General features: G+C 43.7%; 1 protein-coding gene across 12 annotated transcripts in view; it reads left to right on the top strand.

Annotated features, from left to right (window-relative positions):
* The window catches only part of PHF2 (PHD finger protein 2), a 317,888-nt gene that overhangs the window by 176,316 nt on the left and 121,460 nt on the right, over window positions 1–20,112 (top strand). For all 12 annotated transcript variants that reach the window (XM_056524312.1, XM_056524306.1, XM_056524308.1 and 9 more), the window contains exons 4-5: window positions 14,453–14,613; window positions 18,364–18,505. In XM_056524312.1, the coding sequence (XP_056380287.1) occupies window positions 14,453–14,613; window positions 18,364–18,505 (303 nt within the window). The remainder of the gene's footprint in view (window positions 1–14,452; window positions 14,614–18,363; window positions 18,506–20,112) is intronic.

Below are 20,112 nucleotides of genomic sequence, written 5' to 3'. Positions count from 1 at the left end.
AAGTGGACAGGCGCTGGGTAGTGACGCGTGTGTCATCTGATTATTCGCGTCCAATCCTGGGCTTTAGATCGTGCACACCCTTGTTTGCGTTCCACATATCTGATGTTTGTGCTCCACTTCGGCATCTCGCCTCAATGCGCATGTCCGGAAAACGCGCTTGCGTGTTTGTTCATTACCCGGACTTAGCCCGATATACACGGAGATCACTGCGCATGCGCAAGGGTATTCAAAGTTTAGGAATAACTCTAATAATGATTGTTAATTGACCAGCTGATATAGAAAGTTACTGTATTCCCATAGATAATGTATTAGATGAAATATTGAGTGTTTCTTCTATGGATATTTTATGGTAGTGGTGTATGAAGAAAAGATAATTATTATTGGCCCCACAGATGTTCACATGATGCACAGCAGTGCATTTACGTGAGCACTCCAGAATCTGGATTTCCACGGCAGAAACATCTGCCACAGATATTCGGCCGTGTGCACAGCGCAGCAGAATCCCATAGAAATCAATGGGACTCTGCTGCAGGGGAATGTCCTTTCGGAATTCCGTGTGGAAATTACATCGTGTCAACACGGCCTTAATCCATCTAGTACTTATCAGCTGCTGTATGCTCCAAATTAAGTTGTGTAGTTCTTTCCAGTCTGACCACAGTGCTCTCTGTTGCCACCTCTGTCCGTATCAGGAACTATACGGAGAAGAAGTTTGCTATAGGGATTTTCTCCTGCTCTGAACAGTTCCTGACATGAACAGAGGTGTCAACAGAGAGCACTGTGGTCAGACAGAAAGGAACTACACAATTTGCTCTGGTGGTTATTGTCCAGCAAAAAAAAAACAAAAAACTTGCGCGTGGAATTCTGAGCGGAATTCCGCATCAATTCTGCACAAAAAAACTGAAATTCCGCGGCGCAATCTTTAAGCGAGAATTCCACGCCAATTCTTCAGTGTGAACATACCCTTAGAGTTTCTCACAGGGCAGTATATATAGACAACAGAACAAGATTACATCGATATGTTCCATATTCCCAGCAGGGGAGCTGTTCACCTGGAGGAGTTGAATGAGAGACACAATGACTTAAAACAGCATTTATTAAGGAGTAGCGTGGTCTGCCATTCTTGAGTCCTCCCTGCAATTCAGACATCTAGGCATAGGGTAATAGACATTTAAGTAGTAGAAAATCCTTAGGTGTCTGGTGCAGCCAAGTGTTTTCAAAAAATCTGCCTCTAGCTGGAGGAATGGGGTAGAGACAAAATTTAACAAGTGCTTTCTATATACAATGATCTAGCCATGTATATATATATATATATATATATATATATATATATATATATACACATACAGTATGCTTACCGTATATACTCGAGTATAAGCCGACCCAAGTATAAGCCGAGACCCCTAATTTCAACCCAAAATCCCAGGAAAAGTTATTGACTCGAGTATAAGCCTAGGGTGGGAAATACATCATCCCCCCCTGTCATCATCCAGACCCGTCATTAACATCCTCATCATCATCACCGCCTGTCATCATCCAGACCCCCTTCATCATCCCCTTGTCATCATCCCCACCCCGCTTCATCATCCCCTTGTCATCATCCCCACCCTCCTTCATCATCCCCTTGTAATCATCCCACACCCCCCCTTCATCATCCCCTTGTCATCATCACCACCCCCTTCATCATCCCACACACCCCCTTCATCATCCTCTTGTCATCATCCGCCCTCAGTGGTCTTCAACCTGCGGACCTCCAGAGGTTTCAAAACTACAACTCCCAGCAAGCCCGGGCAGCCATCGGCTGTCCGGGCTTACTGGGAGTTGTAGTTTTGAAACCTCCGGAGGTCCGCAGGTTGAAGACCACTGCGGCCTTCGACATCATCCAGCCCCCTCTCACCCCCCTTTAGTTCTGTACAGTACTCGCCTCCGCTCGGCGCTGGTCCGGTGCTGCAGGACTGTCCGGAGAGGAGGTGGTCCGGTGGGATAGTGGTTCCGGGCTGCTATCTTCACCGGGGGCGCCTCTTCTCCGCGCTTCGGGCCCAGAATAGAGGCGTTGCCTTGACAATGACGCAGAAGTACGTTGGCAATGAACGTACCTCTGCGTCGTTGTCAAGGCAACGTGACTATTCTGGAGCTGGGCCCGAAGCGCTTAGAAGAGGCCTCCCCGGTGAAGATAGCAGCCCGGAACCACTATCCCACCGGACGACCTCCTCTCCGGACAGTCCTGCAGCACCGGACCAGCGCCGAGCGGAGGTGAGTACTGTACAGAACTAAAGGGGGGTGAGAGGGGGCTGGATGATGTCGAAGGCCGCAGTGGTCTTCAACCTGCGGACCTCCGGAGGTTTCAAAACTACAACTCCCAGCAAGCCCGGACAGCCGATGGCTGCCCGGGCTTGCTGGGAGTTGTAGTTTTGAAACCTCTGGAGGTCCGCAGGTTGAAGTCCACTGCGGGTCGAGAGTTCACTCGAGTATAAGCCGAGGGGGGTGTTTTCAGCACGAAAAATCGTGCTGAAAAACTCTGCTTATACTCGAGTATATACGGTATATTGTTACCCAAGATAAGCATAAAAACAGCTTAATAAATTTCCCCCTTTAACTCTTTGCCCAGAGAGGTCCCATTGATGACGTCTGCTGAAAGTGCTGCTCCAGATATCCAGGGATTTTTTTGCTGCTTGGACTTCAGTCTTCAGGATCGGCCAATAATATTTGACCGGTGGGGATCCTACATCCAGCACCCCACTGATCAGATGTTTGACAGATGCACAATGCTTCTATATACAGGAAAAAGAGCCAAAAGCAGACAATGCCTGACATCTATGAAGGGGTCTGCTTCTCTCTGTCTGGCAAAAACCTGATTGTCGGATGCTGGGAGCGTCTATCAATGGCCTATCCTGAAGATTAGACTGCTACAAATATTGTGTAGGGGTCGTGCAGGGTTACTGCAACTGGACTCATATTGAAGATGCAGTAACCCAACACAGCTACTACACGATGTATTGCATTGTCTAATTTTGGCTCTTTTTATAGTATACAGTAATCCCTCAATTTACAATGGCCTCAGATTACAATATTTTCAACATACAGTGGTCTTTTCTGGACCATTGTAACTTGAAATGAGACTCAACATACAATGCTACAGACAGTTCAGATCTGTGAAACATGTCAATGGCTGGAAGAACTGACCAATCAGAATGGGTATTCACTGGTAAAACCCCTGTATTACTGAAGTGCATGCACTGACTCTCTGGTAGCGCCTCCTTTTTAGACACTGTGTACTGGACAGAACCCTGAAGAATCTCCTGTGGGGGTAGAGATTTACATTATATGTCAGAACTTGCTTTAGCTGTATAATTTGTTTTACTTATTTTTCTTTAGTACTCACTTTTTCCTATTTTTGGATGACATTTTGGGGGCTTCAGAACCAATTCCCAGGTTTCCATAGAGCTATGATCTCAACATACAATGGGTTCAACATACAATGGTCTTCCTGGAACTAATATTGTAACTCGAGCGCCCACTGTATACTTGTTTTGCAGCTCCATCAAGCATCTGATCAGTGGGTACTGGATGTCAGATCCTCATTGATCAGATATTGATTGTCTGTATTGTTGATAGGTTATCAAAAAAAAGCTTGAAAACAACTTTAATGGAACAGAATTACTATATATACTTATTTTGCACTGAAGACAAAAGCATTGTCAGAATGCAGTAGTTTTTTTTTATTATATATTTATTTCTTTTCAAATTTCACTCTATGTTCCTGTGTGAACCTGACCTTCCAGTTCTTAGGCTCTGTCACATGTGCATTGCGGCTTCCATACGATGGACTATAATAGCGTCCAACAGACCCATTCACCTTTTATAGGTTCCATTAGGGTTTCTATCATTATGGTGGCAACAATAGCACTACATGCTGCGCTGTTCTTACCATCAAATCAGCCTGAACTGCTGACAGAGGATATAAACAGAGCTTGTGATGGCAGTGTGAACAGTAAATAATACAGTGTATATAGCATTTATGTATAGTGCCTGCCTGTTTAAAGAAAAACATACATTTACATACACATTTCTGTACCTGATATGGAGAACGTGACCCCGTTGGCTCCTCACCCCGGCACCTGCCTTTATTAATCTGTGTGATTCCGCAGTTCGGTATCAGCAATGAGCGCCCGTCTTCTTGATGAGATTAAACCCTCATTCAACTAGTGGCTTCTCAATGCGGGCTTCAGAGTGCAGCGTGGGGACTGTGAAGAGCCGCCATCTGACCACAGATGTCTTCCTGGCAGGAGGGGCTGGCAGACCTTCTGAAAGGGAAGTTGCTCTGCTCTAGAATGCCCGCCTAGCTGGAAAGGAATTGATTTGAGCGTTTGGCTCCGATCCTGAAAAGAAATGTAGATGATAAAAAAAGAAAATAGAACATAACCCTCAAAAGGAAGGCACTTTCTATCAAATACAGTCTGGAATTAGGAATGCATAAATTAAAAAGGAAATCTGTGTGGATGGGGGTAAACACCGGCCTAGAGGTTTATTGTTTACCAAGGTTTAAAGGGCTTGTCCAAAATTTATTCAAGAACTGCGCCACATTAGTCCATGGATTCTGTGTGGCATTGCAGTTCACATATTTAGAGGGAATCTGTCAGCTGCAATTCACGTCACAAACTGCTGACACTTAGGGTATGTTCACACAGAAGGAAAATGTGTGGAATGTCTGTCTGGAAATCACGGGTGGATATTCTGAACATTTGAAAGTCCAGCGTGTGCTAGGACCACTCGGAAATGCACCATCTCATAGACAGCAATGCATTTCCGAGCAAAATCTGTAAAGACAAGTCTATTCTTTTTGTGGACGCCAAAATCGGAATATTCCACTGTGTGCAAAGTGCAGCAGAATCCTATTGAAATCAATGGGTCTCTGCTGCAGCAAAATGCCTGTACTGATTTTTCACTGTGCAAACATTAGTCGGAAATTTGGTGGAATTTCCGCCCTTAAAACATGGGCTGCCATTCTGCAAATAGCAGCTGCGGCAGAATATGGCAATGCTAGGACCACTTGGAGATGCGCTGTCTCCATAGATGGCAATGCAATTCCGAGCGGAGGCCGGAATCCGAATTTCCATGGCAGATGTTTCCAATGTTTGTAAGAAATGGGATTCTGTTGCAATGGAATTTCCAAGCTGAATTTTTCCTACGGATTCCGCTCGGAAATTCCGTAATGTTAACATGGCCTCAGATAGCCGTTAGGATAAGGAGGCACCCAGTACCTTTTATATATCAATCTATGCCTCCATAACATAATAAAAAACTTTATTCTCTGGTGCCAAGTGTCAAAGATGTGTTCTCAAGCCCCTGAAGTGCTGAGGGCTAGAATGCCTCTTCTCTCCCCTTTCCATCCCTGATTGACAGTCAACTGGAAGCCAAGCCCTGTTTTCAAATCTCGCACCTGTGTAAATTTTTTATGCAAAGCACCCTTTTTAGCTGCTTCTTTTTGTCTATCTTTTTTGAGCCATAATTGGTCCAAAAACCAGTTAAAATCAACATTTAGTTGGTGCTATAAATTAATAGTCTTTTTGAGCCATAAATTTGGGGGGGGGGGGGGATTTATCAATTCTCGTTAAGGAAAGCTATTTGTGTAGATTTTTTTTTCTGTGTTTTTGGTATCTTTGCACCAAAGTTTTTATTTTGGAGCACGGTCTTTGATAACTTTGGCGTAAAAAAATTTCCTCTAGCTGATGCAGTATGGTTGCTATCTGCCACGCTATGTGGCTAAAGGCCTGGAATGTCAATGTGGCCTCCAAGAAATCTCTCAAATTATCTCAGAATAAGACGCATCGCACCAATTCTTGACGCAAGTCTTCTTTTTGGCCCTCTGCCTCGGGCCGCCAGGACAAGCCAGCGGCCTCAAAGTCTCGGAAGGCTCCTTCCTTTAAAGCGCGTCCCTCCTGGAAGCAGGACGGCCATTCTGGATGTTTTTGCGCCAAACCAGGTACCGGCAAGCCTACCTCCGCCTGAAGGGGTGCTCCCACCTGAGTCTTCCTCTCGGGTGGGTGGTCGCCTGTCCCTCTTCCGGGATGTTTGGTTGGCGCAGGTCCAGGACTCCTAGGTTCGGGACGTCGTTTCTGATGGCTACCGAATTGAGTTTGGTTCTTTTCCCCAGAACGTTTTTTCCAGTCCCGTCGTCCCTGCTCTCCTGCCCTGGCTGCGGCTTTTCAGTTGGCACTCCACACCCTCCTTGCACAGGGGTTCATTGTGCCAGTTCCGCCCCAGGAAGGTTTTTTGGGGGTTTATTCAAATCTGTTTGTCGTTCCCATAAAAGGAAATGGTACGCCCAATTTCGATTTGAAGCTCCTCAATCTGCGCCTGCTGCACTTCCGAAGGAATCTCTCTGTTCTGTTGTTGTGTCAATGGACCAGGGCGAATTTATGTCTTCGGTGGACATACGGGATGCTTACCTCCACATCCCCATTTTTCCAGCCCACCAATGGTTCCTACGGTTTGCTGTCCCTACAGGACATTTTCAGTTTGTGGCTCTGCCCTTCGGACTGGCCACGGCTCCCAGGGTCTTCACCAAGTGGTGGTGATTGCTATTCTCCATTCTTGGGGAGTGTCGGTACTCCGTCCTTGGCCCAAAACCAGGAGAGTCTCAACATCACCCTTCAGACCCTAACCAGTTTCGGCTGGGTGATCAATCGGGAGAAAAAAATCCAATCTCTTTCCCTCTGTCGCTGTTTTTTCTGGGGCTTCATTTCGACACCGCAAGGGCTCGAGTTCTGCTTCCTTTGGACAAGCGGAGTGCTCTTCTGTCCGGGATTTACCTCTTGCGCCGCCCTGAACCAGTGGCCATCCGTTCTTGCATGGCAGTGCTGGGCAAGATGGTGGCGGCCATGGAAGCCGTTCCCTTTGCCCAGTTCCGGTTTCGTCCTCTCCAGTGGGCCATCCTGTCCCTGTTGGACAAATCTCCACTGTCCCTCCACTGCTGTATCAGTCTGCCCCTAGCAGCTCGCCAGTCTCTCCTTTTGGTGGCTCTGCTCTCCTCTTCTCCGGGAGGGACGCTTGTTTCTCCAGCTTTGTTTGCTGGTCTTAATGACCGATGCAAGTCTCCTTGGGGGGCGTTTTTCAGGACTGAACTGTTCAGGGACGTTGGTCTCCCCAGGAAGCCCATCTCCCCATCAATGTCCTGGAACTTCAGGCCATCTTTCTTTGTCTCCTCCACTGGGAGTCGTCCCTCCGAGGTCGTCCAGTTCGACTTCAGACGGATAATGCCACAGCAGTGGCTTATATCAGTCGGTAATGGCGGAGATGACAAGGATTCTGTTCTGGGCATAACGTCAGGTTCCCTCCATCTCGGCGATTCACATTCCGGGTGTGGACAATTGGGAAGCGGACTTTCTGAGTCGCTCCTCGCTGACCACGGGGAGTGGTCTCTCCACCCGGAGGTATTCGCAGCAATTTGCGAATGTTGGGGGACCCCGGACGTGGACCTCTTTGCGTCCTGTCTAAACAGACAGGTCCCAGAGTTCGTGGACAAGTCCCGCGATCCTATGGCTCTGGCCGTGGACACGTTGGTCATTTCCTGGGAGCAGTTAACCATTTCTTACCTCTTCCCTCCACTTCCCTTCTGCCCAGGGTAGTGAGGAAGCTCAAGACTGAAGGCGTCTCAGCAATTCTTGTGGCTCCGGATTGGCCCCGGTGCCCACGGTTCACTGACGTAGTTGGTCTTGTGGCGGACTTCCCCATGCGGCTTCCTGACTGTCCCGACCTTCTGTTTCCATGTCCTCTCTGCCACCCCAATTCACTGCCGCTGGGTTGGACGACGTGGCAGTTGAAACCGCGGTGCTAAGGGCTCGAGGTTTCTCTGTCTGGGTCATTCGCTCCATGCTTCAGGCACGTAAGCCGTCCTCTGCCAGGATCTACCATCGCACCTGGCGTGCCTACTTTTGATGGTGCGAGGCCCGGTCCCTGTCTCCAGTTGTTTTTTCCATTGCCAAACCTGCTTTCCTTTCTGCAGGCGGATCTGGAAACGCGTCTGGCACTCAGTTCCCTTAAAGGGCAGGTGTCGGCGCTTTCCATCCTTTTTTTTTTTAGCGTCCCCTAGCATCCGACCCTCATGTCTGCACCTTCTTTCAAGGTGTGGCTCACGAGGTACCTCCATACAGGTCCCCCACTCCGCCCTGGGACCTGAATATGGTACTCAGCACCTTGCAGGGCACCCCATTTGAGCCCCTCAGGGAGGTCTCTCTCCGCTTCCTTTCTTGGAAGGTGTTTTTTCTCATCGCCGTTACCTCCATCCGGCGCGTAGAGAGGAGAGCCGCCCTCCTATTCTTGTCCTTCGTCAGGACAAGGCTGTGCTTCGGCCGGTGCCGTCCTTTCTCCCTAAGGTAGTCTTCGCTTTAAATCTGAGTGAGGATATTGTCCTTCCCTCCTTCTGCCCGGCCCCTTCTCACCCTAATGAGCACTTTCTCCGCAATTTGGATGTGGTCAGTGCTCTTCGAGTCTATCTCTCCGCCACCTCTTTCGGCGCAGTGATTCACTGTTCGTCATTCTGGAAGGCTGGCGCGAGGGGCTTCCAGCTTCTAAGGCGACCATCTCCCAGTGGATCCGATCTGCTATCTCAGAGGCCTATCGTTCTAAAGGGAAGGTTCCTCCTTTCCGGGTAACTGCACATTCCACCCGTTCCGTTGGGGCCTCCTGGGTGGTCTTTAACAGGGCTTCGGCACTGCAGGTGTGTAAGGTGGCCACATGGTCGTCCGTGCACATGTCCAAATTCTACCAAGTGCACACTTCCGCGTCTGCTGCCACGGGGTTTGGGCGTAAAGTGTTGCAGGCGACAGTGGCGTTGCCCTCCGCCTGATTTTTCTCTGACTATGTTCTGCTTCCCACCCCGGGGACTGCTTTGGTGCATCCCACTGTTCCTGTGTCCCCCAATGGAGCCCAATGAGTAAAGTAGATTTTTTTATACTTACTGTAAAATCTCTTTCTCGGGGGATCCCTTGGGGGACACGGCACCCACCCCGTTGGTTATTAGTTTGTTGACCTGAGGGTCGGTTGCCTGTCAGTAGGTTTGTTAGGTTGTTTTTGTCTGGGCCTTACTCGGACTTCTGTTGTGTTTTACGGTTCCCTCCTACTGCTTTGGAACTATACTGATTAGCTCAGAGCCAGTGGGCAGGGTATATCCTGCCAGGAGGGGCTGACTTCTTTTTTGTCAATGCCTAGTGTCAACCTCCTAGTGGCAGAAAGATATACCCACAGTTCCTGTTTCCCCCAATGGATTCTCAGAGAAAGAGATTTTATAGTAATTTATTTTTGTACAGAAACAGTGCCACACCTGTCCATGGGTATCTGGCAGCTCCATTGAAGAAAATGGGTTAAACTAGAATGTCACATTCAGGGGAAATTTACAAAACCTGTATAGAGAGAGAGCGGTGCAGTTGCCCACAGCAACCAATCAGATCACTTCTTTCATTTTTCAAAGGCCTCCTTAAAAATAAAAGAAGCAATCTGATTGGTTGCTATGGGCAACTGTACCACTTGTTGTCTACACAGGTTTTGTTAAATCTCCCCCACAATGTGTGGATTTGACTTTTAGAAAATTTGCAAGAAAGCAGCTATTGTCTTTGTAATCCTGAGGAAAAATAACCTTAAATACACATTTTTGTTAGTTTTTATGGGTTTCCTTCTTACATGGAAATCTGCTGGGCGTTAACTCATGAAGCTCCAAGTAGAGTAACCTGCAACAATGACAGTATTTCATACGCCAGTTCCATCTTCTTTTTCTGCCTTTATCAATAAGATTCCTGCCCCTTTTTTTATTTATTCATTTTTTATTTTTATGTTGTCCTATAGGCGTGCATTTGTTGCTCATTTTACAGCCATCAGATTGAAAGGCTGTCTGTTTTTTTTTGTGTGCCATAGGATGACTTCACAGCGACAATCTCTGGATATTTCAGGAAGCGCTCCCGCCTTTTATTTTGTCACAAAACCAAATCTTCCATACTGTATGAAATGTAAACAAACACGCATTGAGAGGAAGCTCTCTGCATCGCCACCTGCTGGCAGCTCTCAATAATAAAAGCTCATATCTAAGAATATTACAGTGGAGATGTACAATGATCGGTGAAAAGAAGAATTGTGCAGACAAATTCTTGGGATTACGTGTGCATTAAAGCAGTTCCCTGACTCAGCATTAACTCAGCATTAACTTTAAAGGGGTACTCCCATGGAAAACTTTTTTCTTTTTTATCAACTGGTGCCAGAAAGTTAAACAGATTTGTAAATTACTTCTATAACAAAAAAATCTTAATCCTTCCAGTACTTATTAGCTGCTGAATACTACAGAGGAAATGGTTTTCTTTTTTAAACACAGAGCTCTCTGCTGACATCACGGGCACAGTGCTCTCTGCTGACCTCTCTATCCATTTTAATAACTGTCCAGAGTAGGAGAAAATCCCCATAGCAAACATATGCTGCTCTGGACAGTTCCTAAAATGGACAGAGATGTCAGCAGAGAGCACTGTGGTCATGATGTCAGCTCTGTGTAATTACTGCGAGCCAAAGCCTTGTATGTCATTTTGATAGCTTAATGCCAGTGGTCTTCAGACTGTGACCCTACAGCTGTTGCAAAACTACCACTCCCAGCATGCCCCCACAGCCATTGGCGCAAAAGTTTGAAGCATTGCTTGACTTTCTTTTTAACACCTGTGTGTTCAGTAGTGGAGTTTTCCTTTAAGCTCAGGAGCAGTTTTCCAAAATCACAGCATGCTCTTGTGTTAAGGAAATATTGGCATTTTTTTCTCCCATACATCATTTCTTATGGTGGAAAAAAAAAAAAAGTATGTATAAATATTGGCTTTTATTTCAGGTGTTTTTACCCTACAGTTTTTTTATAATATAGAAATTTGTCACATGATGAAATAATCACATGACTTGTAATAAAAAAAACAAAACAAAAAAAAAGTGCATAAAATGCCAAAAATAACCAAAACAAACAAAAAATAAAATGCATGATCAGATGCACTGAGTGTGTGTGTTTGGCACAGGAGAAATAGCTGTTGGCTGTATTGGCATTTATCAACAGTCGTGGTCGGTGTTTGCCTGCCAAGAGGGTTATTTCAGTCCAGTAACAAACTCCACTCTGCTACATCTGTACCCGATGCCTAGCGTGCGATGTGTTTAGGTATGTGTGAGCTCCGGTCTACAGTAATCACAAGTTCTGAGCTTCCCTTTATATTGTGTTGCTGCGTTTCTCATTTGAAAATTCATGAATTCTTAATAAACCCCCGCGCGCTGAATTAATAATTCTTCACAAGTGGCTGTTCCATCCGTCTCCTGTCATGTCTCATTTCTCACGTCATCTAAGCAATTTGTCTAAATAATTGTTTTTATATGAATCGATGGAAGCCTAATAGACGGGCCGGATCTTTATTTATATAATCCATACATGAAATCAGTAATTCACAGGCTGAGTCTAAAGCTATGTTCACACCACAGAAATATACTACGCCGAATTACCACAGTGGATCCGCACTGTTAAAAATCTGCCAAAATTGTCGCTTATGTCCGCAACAATTTGCCATAATCGATGTCCCTTTAACGAGCAACACTTTATTGACGGATTCCGCCAGAGATTAAACCTGTCCAGAATCTAGTTCCTCATCGTAAGTCCCACGACGGAACTTTCAACATGTGAATCCCATAGAATTCAATAGGAAGCTGAATGAGCCCTAAGACTCACTTTAGTCTGTGCCAGTGTTTCACGACCAGTGTGCCTCCAGCTGTTGCAAAACTACAACTCCCAGCATGCCCGGACAGCCGTTGGCTGTCCGGGTATGCTGGGAGTTGTAGCTTTGCAACAGCTGGAGGCACACTTGTTGGTAAATACTACTCTGTGCATTGCCTTTTAGGCTAGGTTCACACTACGTAATTTTCTGCCAGATAAAATCCATCTGGAGAGTCCGAGTGCGGCCGGTGCCAACTGATCCACTGTGAGTACATTACCGTTTCCATAGATCCCAGTGTATTCCAGGCTGATTCCGCCAAACAAATGGGCAGCGGAATTTCAGTGCCACCAAATTCCTGAGAGTAAATTTTAAAGGGGTACTCCACTGGAAAAATGTTTTCTTTTAAATCAACTGGTGCCAGAAAGTTAAACAGATTTGTAAATTACTTCTATTAAAAAAAATCTTAATCCTTCCCGTACTTATCAGCTGTTGAATGTTGTTTTCTTTTTGATTTTCCTTTCTGTCTGACCACAGACCACAGTGCTCTTTGCTGACACCTCTGTCCATATCAGGAACTGTCCAGAGCAGGATAGGTTTGCTATAGGGATTTGCTTCTACGCTGGACTGTTCCTAAAATGGACAGAGGTGTCAGCAGAGAGCACTGTGGTCAGACAGAAAGGAAATTCAAAAGGGAAAGAACTTCCTGTGGAGCATATAACAGATAAGTACCGGAAGGATTAAGATTTTTAAATAGAAATAATTTACAAATCTGTTTAACTTTTTGGCACCAGTTGGTTTAGAAAAAAAATGTTTTCCAGTGGAGTACTCCTTTAAGGCTGGGTTCACACTATGGAATTTCCAAGCGGAATTTTGTTTTGAAAATCTTCTCAGAAATTCTGGGGCAGCAGAGTCCCATTGCTGGCAATGGGATTACACTGCAGAGTTTTTGAGGCGGACATTCCACCTGGAAAATCTTCTCAAAAAATTCCGCCAGAACATATCAACATTGGCGGATTTCTACTCCGCAAACATTGCCGTCTATAAGGACGGCAATGTCTGCGTGGTCCTTGCGCCGACTGAATCGGTCAGCGCTGGCCGCACTGGGAATCTCTGACCGGAAACTTCTAAGTGTGAACCATGCCTAAGTCTGGAGATTCCTTGGTCTTTGGTTAGGGCTCACACCTCAGAAATTCAGCTATAAATTTTCACGAGGTTATTCTGAGCGGAATACTTTGCAGCAGCCTCCCGTTGCTTTTAATGGGATGCTGCTGCTCTGTTCACACATCGCAGCAGAAAAGCTCATTAGTTAATGGGACTTTCCAAATCTTATTTCTGCGTTAAAATTTAGTGCGAAATAGTGTCAATTCCAGGCGTCGTGAATCCGAGGAGGTTGTAGGCTCCAATCAGTGTTCATGTGAAGATGTAGCAGAGCTGAGTTTGTCATTAGGCACACCTCATAGTGGTGTAGAATCGGTTGTTTTAGATATAGGAAGAGGTGAGCATTATCCTGAAGGCAGACTCCGCTTTGAAGCCACCTAATATAGTGAATGAAACCTTTTGCAGCTCCTTTCCTGAAGACTTCATCAGTAGAATTACAGACTTCTGTGAATTGAGTTCTCAAAAGAGCTGTTATGATGGATGTCAGCACCTTGCCACCGCTCCGTGAGAAGGCCACCGTCACAGCACCTGGAAAGACGAAGCAGAAAATTTCACGTTCTCTCTGCTGCACTGCCATTTGCTCAGAAAGGCGATTTGCTAATACAGTGATCCCTGGTACATGACGTCACGCCACGCCCCCTCCATTCATGTCTATGGGAGGGGGCGTGACATCACGTCCGTAGTCCCGGACTCCTGGGACCCAAGGGTCGCTGCTGCATCACAGGAAGAAGGAAGCAGTGGGGACCAGGAGTTATCAATAGGGCAGGTGAGTAACATTTGGGGCCTGGGAGCCATTAGAACGACAGCCGTAGGAGATTGTGAGGTGAGTTTGATATTATAAATAAACACCAAAGTAGAAGACCAAAGTATAATTTTTGAAAAAGACATGTAAAGCTTTATTTAAAGTTAGACATATAGAAACACATAAAATACATATATAATATGGCAAGATGGTGGCACAGGAAGAAATGGGAGGCCGAGAGGAGCTGTATATCCTATGTACAGAGCATACCCATGGTATAAGGGGTGGAGGTGAGAGGTATCCCGAATAGGTGCATGTTCATTATTACTTTGTTCTGCTTTCTTATGTTGTAAAATACTTGTGTGTTTATACACTATGTCTGCCATATATACTGTTAATGCCCCATGTGGCTAATTACATTTTTATACTTGACCATCCATCAATATTTGTATACCATGGGTATGCTCTGCACATAGGATATACAGCTCCTCTCAGCCTCCCATTTCTTCTTGTGCCACCATCTTGCCATATTTATATATATATATATATATATATATATATATTTATATTTATATATATATATATATATATATTTGATGTGTCTAACTTTAAATAAAGCTTTACATGTCTTTTTCAAAAATTATACTTTGGTCTTCTACTTTGGTGTTTATTTGTGTAAGTGACCAGAGTATTACTATACTCGTAACTTACTATTTTGGGTAACCAACGAGTTTGATATTAGCCTCTGTTATTTTAAATGCAACCTCAGCTCTGCTGGAATACCCCTTTATTATTGTTTATTAAGCTATCCAGTAAAGTATATGTGCCTTTTGTTTTGCAGTGCTGAGGATGTGGTCACCAAACTGGTCGGTAGTCAGTTAACAGTGGAATATTTTGAAGACACTGGGTTTACAGAACCAATTCTGGTGCCAAAGAAAGATGGCCTGGGTCTCTCTGTACCTGCTCCCACATTCTATGTCAGCGATGTTGAAAACTATGTTGGTAAGTCACCATTATCGAGCGTTCCCGTAATTCTCTCCCCACCCCATCCTATTGTCATGTTGCATTAAGTTTGGAGTAAATTCATTTTACAGTCTGCAATAAAGTCGGTTCAGGACTTGTCGGCTTTCCTGACGTGTCTGTTCTAGTAAACACTTGTATTCTTCCTAAAACATCAATTCTGGAACATAGTTTCTTATAACGCTGCATTGTGCTTTTCCTCTGTTTATTCCTCCTAGACATTTATGAATAAATTGACAGCTGGGTGTTACCGGTTGGGGGTGTGTTCCATCTTATCAAGACATTGTCCAATCAGTGCTGCCAGTACCAGACTGTGTAGGGACACACCCATTTGTCAATTTATTGTATAGGTATTCAGGAGAATTGTACAGAGAGAGGGTGCTCTAAAGTTGTTTAATGGACAATACGAGTATTTACTAAGGCCCCAAACAAATCATATTTGGGCCATGAATTTATAATATTCATTAGCATATTGGCAAAAGGTATGCCGATGTATACTGTGGCTATACATCAATATACTATACATCAAGGGTAATGGCCCGAGCACAGTCTATTAGTGACTGTGGTCCATTTCCCAAACATGCTACGTGGGACTTTTGGGTCCCGCACATATAAAATATAGGTTTGGAAAATAAAGGGTAAATAGTCCCTAGTAGACTACGCCAAGTCTATCAATGGACCTGCTGCAGACATGCGGTGGTTTATGTCACAATACCTTATTACTGATATGTTGACATATAACCTGCATGTATAACCCAAACGTGAAAAATGCTTAAAAGGGTTATATATTATATATTATATATATTATATATAGGGTTATATATTATATAGACACAGAAAAGCTGCTAATTTCGTACAAAAACAGTGCCACACCTGTCCTCAGGCTGTGTGTGGTATTACAACTTGGCTCCATTCACTTCAAACGAACCGAGCTGTGATGTCACTTACAGACTGAGGACAAAAGTGGTGCTGTTTATATATATAAATAAATATAAAACCCCTTTAAATGGAACCTTTCAGCAGATTTTATCCCATATAAGTGTTGGCAACATGTTATGTAGGGTGAACACATTGGGGGAGATTTATCAAAACCTGTCCAGAGGGAAAGTTGACCATCAGAGACCTTTTCAAAAATGAAAGAAGCGATCTGATTGGTTGCTATAGGCAACTTTTCCTTTGGACAGGATTGGATAAATCTCCCCCAGTGTTCTTACCGTGTGCTGGATTACATCCTCCAAAATGACAAAAATCACTTAAAAAAATGTTCTGCAACATATGTTAATGACCCCCACATTTGAATGTGCAGACGCAGCAGAACGGTCACGTCGGAGCTGTCTGGGCTTTCAGTCACTCTCGGGTAGGTGTGAATACAGCCCAGAGCAGCGTGACTAGCTGACGTGGAACCACATCCAGGGGACTACTTGGGAGTCATTAACATATGACAAGGACATTTTTTAATTAATTTTTTCGGCATTTTGGAGGGCGCAATCCAGGACATCGGAACATGGTAAGAACCTTGGGATAGATTTATCGAAACCTGTGCAGAGAAAAAGTCGCCCATAGCAACAAATCAGCTCGCTGCTTTCATTTTTCAGAGGCCTTATTAAGAATGTAAGAAGCAAGCTTATAGGTCGCAATGGGCAACTGGGCAACTTAGCCCCTGAACAGGGTTAGATAGATTTCCCCCATTGGGAGACATTTATCAAAACCTGTGCAGAGAAAAAGTTTGTCAGTTGCCCAAAGCAACCAATCAGATCGCTTCTTTTATTTTTCAGAGGCTTTGTTAGAAATGAAAGAAGCGATGTGATTGGTTGCTATGGGCACCTGGCCAACTTTTTCTCTCCACAGCTTTTGATAAATCTCCCCTATTGATTTTACCCTATATAACATGTTGGCAACAGCTATACAGGGTAAAATCTGCTGACAGGTTCCTTTAAACAGACCAAAAGAGGTTACAGGTTCTTTTTATGGCACGTTCACACAATGTATCTTAGCCTGTTAGTCTTGGCCATAAAATGCCCATAGAACTTGGTAAAAAAAATAAAAAACACAGGCCAAAATAAGGCTTTAAACATTTATTTTTTAATGATTTTAGTTAATACTCTAGTAAAACAGCATTTAGTGCAAACACATTATTATTATTTCGTGGCTGTAGTGTTTTTGCAGCTGTGAAATAAATTGGTGTTTTTTTTTTTTTTTTTTTTTGGGGGGGGGGGGGGGGGTAGTGATCACATATGGAAAAAAAACTGATTTAATTTTTTATAATTGGTATTTCTAGCCATTAAAAATGTGTTGTTGAGACATGTCAAAAGTTTTTATTGGTTGAGGTCCGAGTGTTCTGACCCCAATCGATCACAAGGCAGAAGTGCATGTTTAGCACAATATCTCCCGTTTCTATGTCATGTGACCTAAACTGACTCATAAGTCAATGGGACCATCCTTGTTTCATAGACACAAAAAGGGGAGAGAAACACACAGCTGCATGCTTCCCTCTCTGTTTGTTCTTACAGGGGTACTCCATTGAAAACTTTTTTTTTTTTTTTAAATCAACTGGTGCCAGAAAGTTAAACAGATTTGTAAATTAATTCTATTAAAATGTTTTAATCCTTCCAGTACTTATTAGCTGCTGAATACTACAGAGGAAATACATTTTTGGAACACAGTGCTCCCTGCTGACATCATGACCACAGTGCTCTCTGCTGACATCTCTGTCCATTTTAGGAACTGTCCAGAGCAGCGTATGTTTGCTATGGGGATTTTCTCCTACTCTGGACAGAGATGTCAGCAGAGAGCTCTGTGTTCCAAAAAGAAAAGAATTTCCTCTGTAGTATTCAGCAGCTAATAAGTACTGGAAGGATTAAGATTTTTTTTTATAGAAGTAATTTACAAATCTGTTTAACTTTCTGGCACCAGTTGATTTAAAAAAAAGAAAAAGTTTTCCACCAGAGTACCCTTTTAATGATCACTCTGGGCCTGAACACTCAGACCTTGACTGCAAAACTACAACTCCCAGCATGCCCGGGCAGCCAACGGCTGTCCGGGCATGCTGGGAGTTGTAGTTTTGCAACAGCTGACTGCATCCTGGTTGGGAAACACTGCTCTAGGGACTATTTATAAATTAACCTGTGCAGTGTGAATGGTTATATTGATATTACTTTTGGTCGGCTTAAAAGGGGTATTCCAGGCAAAAACTTTTTTTTATATATATATCAACTGGCTCCGGAAAGTTAAACAGATTTGTAAATAACTTCTATTAAAAAATCTTAATCCTTCCAATAGTTATTAGCTTCTGAAGTTTTCTGTCTAACTGCTCAATGATGATGTCACGTCCTGGGAGCTGTGCATGATGGGAAAATATCCCCATAGGAGCTGGACAGCTCCCGGGACGTGAGTCATCAGAAAGCAGTTAGACAGAAAACAGCAAGTCAACTTCAGAAGCTAATAACTATTGGAAGGATTAAGATTTTTTAATAGAAGTAATTTACAAATCTGTTTAACTTTCCGGAGCCAGTTGAGATATATATATATATATATATATATATATATATATATATATATATAAAGTTTTTGCCTGGAATACCCCTTTAAGTATTTCTACATGTTGCATTTTCGGAGTGTGACATTTCCTTGCTTTATCTGTTGGCAACAATGCAAACCCAGCTCTTCCAGACAGATATTTTTTGACTGAATTCAGCCTAATGTGTTCAATGGTTCCTTAACCTTGGTTTGCAGGTCCTGAGAGGGTGGTTGATGTTACGGACGTCACAAAACAGAAGGACTGCAAGATGAAGCTCAAGGAGTTTGTCGATTATTACTACAGCACGAACAGGAAAAGGGTTCTCAATGTAACCAACCTAGAATTCTCAGACACCAGGTGAGCAATAGAGATATGTCACTTCAGCTAGTCATAATAATAATACTACAGCTGTGGGCATTCAGATATATTCGCTGTATTTTTGTAGACGCTGTCATATTGGGAAGGATTTTCAGGGTGGAAATCAATTTTGTTGTTACGAAAAAATTATAAAAAATCTTAAAATATTTTCCAAGAAACAGCAAACATTTAGTAGATTTTCAGGTACAGCACATTTTCACTAGTCATGACATATCTGCTTATTAGAGATGAGCGAACTTACAGTAAATTCGATTCGTCACGAACTTCTCGGCTCGGCAGTTGATGACTTTTCCTGCATAAATTAGTTCAGCTTTCAGGTGCTCCGGTGGGCTGGAAAAGGTGGATACAGTCCTAGGAGACTCTTTCCTAGGACTGTATCCACCTTTTCCAGCCCACGGGAGCACCTGAAAGCTGAACAAATTTACGCAGGATAAGTCCTCAACTGCCGAGCCGAGAAGTTCGTGACAAATCGAATTTACTGTAAGTTTGCTGATCTCTACTGCTTATATATAATAAGGCTGGGTTCACATCACGTTTTTGCCGTACTGTTTTCAATCCGTTTTTCTAAAGAAAACTGTTTGGCAAAAAAACGGATGGAACAGTATGGGAAAAAGTAAACCGTATGCGTTTTTAAACTGTATACTGTTTTTAAAAGTGCATACAGTTCCGTCCGTTTTTGTTTTTTTTGTTTTTTTAAACATACATTTTTGATCATTTTGTCCCTTTTTAATGGGAGGGGTGTTGGGAGGGGACTTTACGATGCAAATGCGCATATGCAAAGTAAAAACCGTATACTGTTTCCCTTATGGAACTGTACACATGTGCGTTTCCCATTGATGTCCATGTTTAAAAAAAAAAACGTATGTGGTTGCAGTGGGGTTTTTAAATTGGAGACAAAAACGTGGTCAACCAAGGTTTTGACTCCGGTTTAAAAACCGTACTGCAACCGCATACATTTTTTTAACATGGACGTCAATGGGAAATGCACATGTATATGGTTCCATATGGGAAGCCGTATACGGTTTTTACTTTGCACGTGCGCATTTGCATCCCAAAGTCCCCACCCAACACCCCTCCCATTAAAAATGGGCAAAATTATCAAAACTTATGTTTGTTTTTTTTAAATAAAAACGAACAGAACTGTATGCACTTTTAAAAACCGTATACAGTTTAAAAACGCATACGGTTTACCTTTTCCCATACTGTTCCATCCGTTTTTTTTGCCATGCGGTTTTCTTTAGAAAAACGGATTGAAAACAGTTTCGTGATGTGAACACGCAGATGATGCAGAGTCAAGCATTAATGTTTAGCATGAAGTGATCTGCTAAGTCAACTGTATAATGTTACATAAAAGGAACCACAAGACAACAAGTTCAACTCTGCTGCAACTAGTTAAAGGGGCTTGTCCCATCATAACAACTTTGTCTTCAAAACCATGTCCCCCAGTTTAGGAGCTACTTCATTGCAGCTGCCCTCTACATTGACTAATATAAGGTGTCATGGGCTGGGGGACCCCTCTATAAGACGTCCATTTGTCTTATTATACCTATTGGAAAATGGATAGTAGATTTCTTGATGGGAAATCC

Source organism: Hyla sarda, chromosome 6 (genome assembly GCF_029499605.1).
Source record: "Hyla sarda isolate aHylSar1 chromosome 6, aHylSar1.hap1, whole genome shotgun sequence".
In the NCBI taxonomy this organism is placed as follows: domain Eukaryota; kingdom Metazoa; phylum Chordata; class Amphibia; order Anura; family Hylidae; genus Hyla; species Hyla sarda.
Note: the sequence above shows the minus strand (reverse complement) of the source record. Positions and strands in the feature narration are given on the sequence as shown.